This window comes from Triticum dicoccoides, chromosome 1A, assembly GCF_002162155.2.
Source record: "Triticum dicoccoides isolate Atlit2015 ecotype Zavitan chromosome 1A, WEW_v2.0, whole genome shotgun sequence".
Taxonomy (NCBI): domain Eukaryota; kingdom Viridiplantae; phylum Streptophyta; class Magnoliopsida; order Poales; family Poaceae; genus Triticum; species Triticum dicoccoides.
Window position 1 is genome coordinate 531,895,562 of NC_041380.1, and position 7,766 is coordinate 531,903,327.

At 46.4% G+C, this 7,766-nt stretch overlaps 2 protein-coding genes across 3 annotated transcripts; one reads left to right on the plus strand and one right to left on the minus strand.

The window, feature by feature from the left end:
- The first annotated feature begins 250 nt into the window (after positions 1–250).
- Positions 251–1,341, plus strand: LOC119286231 (protein LURP-one-related 5-like). Its single transcript, XM_037565607.1, has one exon. The coding sequence runs from the start codon at positions 320–322 to the stop codon at positions 1,049–1,051; it is 732 nt and encodes a 243-aa protein (XP_037421504.1). The 5' UTR covers positions 251–319; the 3' UTR covers positions 1,052–1,341.
- An 843-nt stretch (positions 1,342–2,184) lies between these two features.
- Positions 2,185–7,760, minus strand: LOC119286240 (outer envelope protein 39, chloroplastic-like). Of its 2 annotated transcripts, none has more exons than XM_037565624.1 (11): positions 7,686–7,760; positions 7,505–7,571; positions 7,346–7,378; positions 6,859–7,003; positions 5,420–5,578; positions 5,269–5,339; positions 5,110–5,188; positions 4,918–5,033; positions 4,698–4,845; positions 3,537–3,606; positions 2,185–2,790 (listed from the first exon to the last, which is right to left on the minus strand). In XM_037565624.1, exons 1-11 carry the CDS (start codon positions 7,717–7,719, stop codon positions 2,627–2,629), a joined length of 1,086 nt encoding a protein of 361 aa, XP_037421521.1. In that variant the 5' UTR covers positions 7,720–7,760; the 3' UTR covers positions 2,185–2,626. The 2 variants fall into 2 exon arrangements, with proteins under 2 accessions (XP_037421521.1, XP_037421513.1); XM_037565616.1 differs by having other exon boundaries at positions 7,346–7,381.
- Positions 7,761–7,766: the final 6 nt, after the last annotated feature.

Here is a 7,766-nt window from a genome sequence, read left to right on the forward strand (position 1 = left end):
GATTTTTCTCATTTAAAAACTCATAGGTGTTTTAATTTCTCATATCCTTATTCTATTAAGGTTTTTATCTGTCGGGTTCGCAGGTAGCGGGTACTCGTTGCCATGTTGAGCCGTCCATCGCCACCACCTCCCTGTGTACCCGCTCGTGGGGTGGGCCCGGTGCTGACCCGGCCCCACGAACCCGGAACCCACCGAGAGAAAGAAAGAAAAGCTAGCCGACCCGTCCCACCGCCCACGCTATTTACCACCTCGTTCTACGCGCGGCGACACAGACGAGAGCAGAGAGAGCCAGACTAGTCCGAGCGCGCGCGAGAGAGGTATGAAGGGGGGAGAGGCGCCGGCGCCGGCGGCGACGGTGGTGGTGGGGGAGGAGCACTGCGAGGCGGAGGACAGGGAGCTGACGGTGCGCAAGACCACGCTCTTCTCCCCGGGGGACGGGCTGGAGGCCTACGACCACCGCACGGGCGCGCTGGCCTTCCGCCTCGAGACGTACGGCCGGGGAGGCGCCTGCGGTGGGGGCGCGGCGGCGGGGGACCTGGCGCTGCTGGGCGCCGCGGGGGACCCCGTGCTCACCGTCCGCAGGCGCCGCCCCAGCCTGCACCACCGCTGGGACGGCTTCCTGGGCGACGGGGGGGCCGCGGGCGGCGCCAAGCCGCTCTTCTCCGCGCGCCGCTCCTCCATCCTCGGCGCCGGGGCCGGGGTCCTCGTCGACCTCCTCGCCCCCGCCCACTCCCCCGCCGCCAAGGAGTTCCGCGTCGACGGGTCCTTCCCCAGGCGGTGCTGCCGCGTGGTGGCGGTGGCCTCCTCGGGCGGCGCGGGCGAGGTGGAGGAGGGGGAGGACCAGGAGACGGTGGTGGCGGAGGTGCGCAGGAAGGTGGACGAGGGCGCGCACGTGGTGCTCGGCCGCGACGTGTTCGTGCTGTGGGTGCGCGCCGGCTTCGACGCCGCCTTCGCCATGGGGATCGTGCTCGTGCTCGGCCGCATCACCGGGGACGAGCTCGACGGCGTCCTCGGCGAGGAGCTGCTCCTCGAGGCCACCTCGCCGGTGTAGTGGTAGCCACTAGGCTCCCCGTGGGTGCCTGGTCCTCTGTCCCCCTCCATTGGTCTGCGCAGGCAGGCAGGGTGGGTGATGCGCATCTCGCGGACGGACTCCTGGCTGGCATTGTTGCCTGGCAAGCAAAGCTTGGATTGGATCGAGCTTGTAGCTTTGAGTGAACATGGACAAGATCTCCACTGCACTGCACTGTTTGATTATTACATTAGTTTTGATATATTTATAAAAGTACTATCTGGAATTGTTAAACAGGGTGTTATGAAAGTCTTCTATACCTACTGAAGATTCGGATCCATCGCTCATGACTACTGCAATTAAGCGATATATCTGGTGCAAAGCGTAACCGCGCGCGCTGAATTTACTCTAATGTGGTAAAATTTTCAAAAAATTGACTGCAATTCATCCTAAAACGATGCTATAAACCAGAGCCGACTGCATTGTCTTCTATCTCGATTGCCTCGTATAATATTGGTGATCCACCTGAGCTACCTCACCACGAGGTGTGCGTATTTGGAAATTCAGAGTCAGCAAGTTGGAAACTGGGAACAACGTGGTGTGGCAGTGAAGAGAAGGCGGTGCTTTCAGACTGAGAAATTAAGCGAAGTTCAGAGATCCCCTCTACCTACAAAAGATTCGGGTTTGGTCATGCGACTGGTTCCAATAGCTCATGAGTCATGGCTTGTGTAAATTAAGAGGTACTCTACTAGTACAGGCTAAATTACCACTAGTGATAGCAAATTTACTTCTGTGTAGTACTACTAAATTGGAAGGTCAAGTTTTCAGAAAAGAAGATTATCATGAAACATTGGCATAAACCGAAGCCGAGTGCACCATTTTCAGTCTCGATTGCCTCGTATAATTTTTTTGAACTACCTTGCTACGATGCGTATACATTTTCAAAATTCAGGGTCAGCAAATTGCAAACTGGAGACCAGTTTATGTGGCGGTGAAGCGAAGCTGGTGCTTTCAGGCCGAGAAATTAAACGTGCAACCTCTCCTGTGGACGGCGATCAACTTGGAAAAATAGGACAATCGTCACAATATCTCTTTCCCTTTCGGCGCGAGCAGTGCACCGGTGAAGACCTGCCGTCGCTTGGTTGGTTGGTGAAATGTGTGTAGCAACATCAGCGCATCCCAACCACAAGGCAGGTCAAATTACCGATGATTGCGACAACATTGGGCCAGAAAACTGTGGCGGCAAATCAGACAGCTCCTCCTAACGCTGTACAGTTCATGAAAAATATACAAGAAAAAGAAAGAATAAAAAATAAATATTATTCTCGATCAGCTTGAGCATCTCCGATGGATGATGATGCATTTTATCCCACTAGCAAAGAATAAGACGGTATGGGGCACCTTCAGCCAAAGCTCCGCAGGCCACAGCTTTGCACTCTGCACATGTCATCTCACATTCTCATGAACTGTCCGTTCAGCATCCAGCAGAAGATAACAACAACCTCGACTGTACAACCCTCGGATGCCTTGGACAGTTGCGCCGAGGCATGTTGGCGGAGAGGTGCTCGCATGTCATGGCTTGTAACTCTATGCTATGTCAGGTATGTTCTTGATGATCTATGAGCCAGCACCGCCAGTGTTGATGCTGAAGTAGAAGGTCTTGCGACTGAAGGCGTTCATGGCGTAGTCGACTCGGATTTGGCCTATGTCCGTGTTGAAGTGGACGCCGTATCCAAACCCGACACCGAATCCCGGTTTCCCTTGCCGAAGAGCCGGATTGCCTGCCATCATTTGGTGAATGATGAATGATCATTGAACAAAAAATCACAGCAGGACGGAACGAGTATGGTCAAGGAAATACTATCATACTGAGATATGAAGAAAAGAAACATCAAATGCAACTCAGCATTGATATGTTGCACTAAATGTTTCATAACCAGGAGTGGGCATAAAACAAAAGGATGTTTGAGGACTCTACTATAACTCTTGTCCAATGTGTGCTCTATGGTACAGTATGCTGATGTCAATTGCATTGTCCTCATGTTGATAAGCTTAACTCCTTCAGTCAAATCAGGTGATGTGTTGATTTACTTAGTTCGATCTTCATTGGTTGATACATCACGTCAATGATATTTGCATGATTTTCCACCGCAGAGACATCTTGATCTTGGTTATCCCATACAAAATGCCAGAATTTTTTATTATTTAAGCTTCTACTGTACTACTGAATTTGTAAGTCCAAACCAATTGAATAGTAAGCTCTAACTGTTTGAGAAAGGCGTGCTTGCTTTCCACACAGACACAAAACTGCACAAATTTAGTGTAGCTGAGTAGCGAGCAACTGTAAATCAAGCCCCTCATTTTTACTTTATGAATTACACTGTTCAATTTTAAAAGCATCGGAAAAGCTTAAGTATATCAGCCTCATTTTCTTCTAGTTGCAATTAGATTTTTATTTTATTTTGACAAAATGGCAAATAGAAATTACTAAGTACTCAAGTATGCAAAGATGAAGCGAAGCCCTTACCAGGAACATGACGAGCAGATCCTAAATCACTACCGCAGTCCATGAAAAGAGAACCTTCGAGATTCTTTGCCTTCACAGAAACAGACGTTTCAGTATTTGATTGACAATCCAAATGGACAAGACTACCACAAGAAGATAAACCTAATATCAACCAGTACGGATTTCCATTGGTGGAGGATGCTTTAATAGTCAAATAAGTGACAGCACCAACGGTGAGTTCACTTTCTACTAGAACAATCCCAGGACAATTCTTTTTGCCTGGCAGTCTAGCTAGAGTTTGCCAAAGCATGTGTAAATTCAATGAAAATTGTGTATTCTCATACAGTAGTTCCAGTCATGAGTGGTATGTTCGCTATGCAATATCTTAATATTAATGAACTGATTAGTGTGTAACTCTATCCAGCAAAACTCTAGCACAAATTAAGTAACCACAAGAAATGTCCTTATTGTGCTAGTTGCATTTAAAAGGCTGAAAATGATATGGCCACATGATTTCTTCAGAATTTTGGTTCCATTTATGCAGATCTGATAAAACTTGCACCGGTCAACTACCATACAAATATAAAATGGATAAAGTCATCTAGTAAGCACCAAAATTAGTACAGTATTAATTTGTTTTAGAGAGACGGGACTTGCTGATTCTCGAAGAAGAACCAATTGCAAGCCTTCATGTTATATTCCGCTAATATAGTTTGAATTTATCTTTCTTCCAGTATCAAGATTAAGCAGGTTTATTAGAAGAGAGAAATTCCCATTTATGCTAACTTCTGAACTTTCAACCCTAAAATTCTATCCTTCGACTATCAATTCCTCATCGCAGTCCTTTGCAGTATTTGGTATATTCCTCTTGCATGCAGACACCACCTATCATCCCATAAATTTGACCCATATATGCAACAGGAGAAAATGTAAAAGACCACAATGGGTAAAAGAGAAAGAAAAAAAAGGTGAATATTGCATAAAGCATACAAATTAATAATGATGGCAAAAAAAAGAGTCCAAGTAAATATGTACGCATCTAATTGATTGCATTTTTTTATCCATTTCATGTTTGGATGCAACTTCTAGTTACTTCTGGTTCTTGGATTACCAAGTTTGATTTACGGACTACATAAACTGTTTGGGGGATTATATAATATATATGGCTTGTTATTTACATACCAAAGGAACCGTGTATTCGCAGTTACCAATTAGGCACAGTCTTCCTGAACCAACTGCACCCTCGCCATAACCCCGGACGCTACCAAGTCCACCTATTGCAAATGCTTGATACGGTGCCATGTCGCCCACAATGGAACCGCCTGTCAAGCTGCAGCATAGGAAGAGATTAATTAACTTTCATAGAAGAGTGTTGCTGCAGTACAGTAGGCAGATGCAGTACCTAGTAACCAAAAATGTTGGCCCCAGTTTAATGCCTTTCGAAACAGCACATTTAACTCTGTTAAAAGTTAGTGATTTTGGTACAAGTGGCAATCCTTGTTCCATTTGAAAATTAACCTGTCATTGGGAACTATATAAGATGGAGTTACAGTCAAGTCAAGGAAAGATGGAGATGAAATAAACACAAACTTACTCTTAAGAAGCTATTATCTTTAACATCCGCATAACCAGACTCTTGCTTCAAGATAATCATGTTGTCATGGAGGTTACCACTACATCATAAAAGAACATTAAACAATGAGACTTCTTTTTATTGTATCAAAGGGCACATCCAAAGAAATACTGTTATCACCTGCATGTTAGGGGAAAGCCTTCGTGGTCCCTAGCTATTGAGCGCCCATCATTATTAACAGGACGGATATGCTGGAGGGAAAGGACATCTGATAAGAGAAGTTGTACAGCATGAAGATGATGCAAACAACTGGATTTGACTAGATGCTCACCTCAAACTTAACACTGGTTCCAGAAGTCCATTTTGATGTTGTCGGTTCATTAATCTCCACCCCAAGCGACAACCGGCTTAGATTCACCCCTCTGCTCCCTGACCGTGTGAAGTTGTCAGCCGGAAAACCATGCACCGCAATTTCTGGTGTCATCGAGTGCTGATTGCTCAAACCAGCACGCAAACAAGAAAAGGTGTGTGAACAGAAAAGACAGCATACAACGCCTAACCACTTTTCACAAGTTCATACTTACATACTTCATAAAAATAATTACCCGATCAACTTGCATGAAAGGTAACCATTCATAATGGAAGTAATATGACAAAGATCAAGCCAAGTGTATGGTACGAGCAACCATCCAATCCTAATTCCAAACGTAATCCACTTGTTTTGTTTGAAGGGCGGAATGGATTGGTCCATTATCACCTTATCCCTCACAAGCACAAAATTAAGACAAGATGAGGGATGGTGTCCTCACACCAACACCAACAGTCATGGGACGGTCTTATGATGGGCAAACCCGTTCTAGGATAAGGTGGTCACCAAACCAATCAACTTGCAAGATAATGGAACCATTAATTGCTAGAATTACTACGGCGAATAACGTCTTCTGCTTAATACTTCGATTACAGATTCAGACACTGGTGGAGCCGATGCCACAGCATGCCAGGGCGGCTACCTCAGGTCAGTTGCAAGCAAAAGGGATTGTAATGGTCCGGCAACAAGTAAAGTAGGGCAGGTCCATAACCAACACAGCAACTAGAGAGGCCTAATAATTGATTCTCCATTCCAATCAGGAACAACAGACAGCATTGAGTAGTTGAGTTGCAGGCCCATCACACAACAATGATAGTGAGAATGTGTGCTGCAGAAGGTGTGTTTTTACTCCTTTCTGCCAAACATTTGTCTAAATCTCAGTGTATACTGGTGTGCTGTTGTACTTAGTATGCTTTGTTTCAGGTTTTTCAATGGTTTTTGGGTAACTCGAGACCCTGTTTTGATTTTGATCAAAGAAGACAGGGTATCTCTCTGTGCTCAGGAAAATAAAATTAACTTGAGAGCCTTACGTTGTTTACAGTGATTAGTCATGTTAAATGTTAAACATGCCATCTGGTGTTTGAGTTTAAAATTTTCCTATTTCTCATGATATTGTATCCACCACTCTACTGCTACATCTACTATAGAAGAGATGTTAACAGGGCCAACTATCACTCTACTACATCTCTTCTACTCATTTCTAGTGCAGAGAACACCAGAGAATTAGAATACCAATGAAAATGAGAAATGAGTACTGTTAACAAGATCAATGAAGTATAAATTGCTTAGCAACAATTTAAAACACTATACCATGTTTCTGCTATAGCACTGCAGCATATATATTCAATTTCAGACAGAAGGCTCAATTAAGAAGCCGAGATACAATCAGACAGAATGCAGACCTGAATGACAAACGACTGCTGCGATAACCATTCGGGCCTTGGGCGTCTAAAGGCAACAACAACATTAGAGTCATTGACACCCTTATCCAGAATCACGTCCAACTTCTCACTCCTCCCAAATAGGCTTGGGTGTTTGAGGGAGATCCTGCAGACCAAACTTCACAACTCAGAACAAAATGGTACAACTTCAGAACTCGGAACAAAATGACACAGCTTCAGAACTCGGAACAAAATGGTACAGCTTCGGAACTCAGAACAAGATGGTAAAACTTCAGAACTCGGAACAAAGTGGTACAAAGTTTAAACAGAGAGCAATCATTCGTAAATCCAGACGGGTATTCTGCGACGCGTGTGAAGTGAAATACACCGACGCGTGCACGCACACATGGACGCGCACAAATCAGCCAACTATGCCTGCCTGAATGAATTCTGTGACGCATATGAACATAAACTTTACTAGCAGCGGAATCAGGACACGCAACCCCACCTTCCGACGATTTGCGAGATGGTGGCGCTGGAGCTGCTGAAAGGAAAAACAGACCAAGAAAACAACACAGTCAGCAATCCAAGGTCCGTAAACAAAAAACCGCGGCGTGCGGCCCGACCGCGGCCGGCCAATCGGTCGTGGAGGCAAAAGGGCGAGCACCTCAGGGGCGGCAGCAGGAGCGCCTCGCAGAGCATGTGGGTGAGGTCGACCTGCAAATCCACCTTGGCTGCGGCATTCAGGCAAACACGTTAGCCACGCGCAGTCGCGGAACGCCAAAACGGCGGAGCGGGCGAGGTAGGGATCGAGCTAGGCGCGCGAGGGGAGGGGAGGGGGCGCGGACCTTTGCCGGCATTGACGCTCTGCTGGGCTCCCATGGCTGCGGACGCCGGTGGGGCTGGGAGGCGGGCCGGCTCATGCGGCG

What these genes read in the sequence shown, in the direction of transcription:
- LOC119286231 (XM_037565607.1), top strand. Translation starts at nt 320, where the DNA reads ATGAAGGGGGGAGAGGCGCCGGCGCCGGCGGCGACGGTGGTGGTGGGG.
- LOC119286240 (XM_037565616.1), bottom strand. Translation starts at nt 7,719, where the DNA reads ATGGGAGCCCAGCAGAGCGTCAATGCCGGCAAAG. An exon ending in ATCTCGCAAATCGTCGGAAG is followed by an intron (nt 7,004 to 7,345) that starts GTGGGGTTGCGT and finishes TTTGGTCTGCAG; the next exon opens with GATCTCCCTCAAACACCCAA. An exon ending in AGCAGTCGTTTGTCATTCAG is followed by an intron (nt 5,579 to 6,858) that starts GTCTGCATTCTG and finishes TTGAGCAATCAG; the next exon opens with CACTCGATGACACCAGAAAT.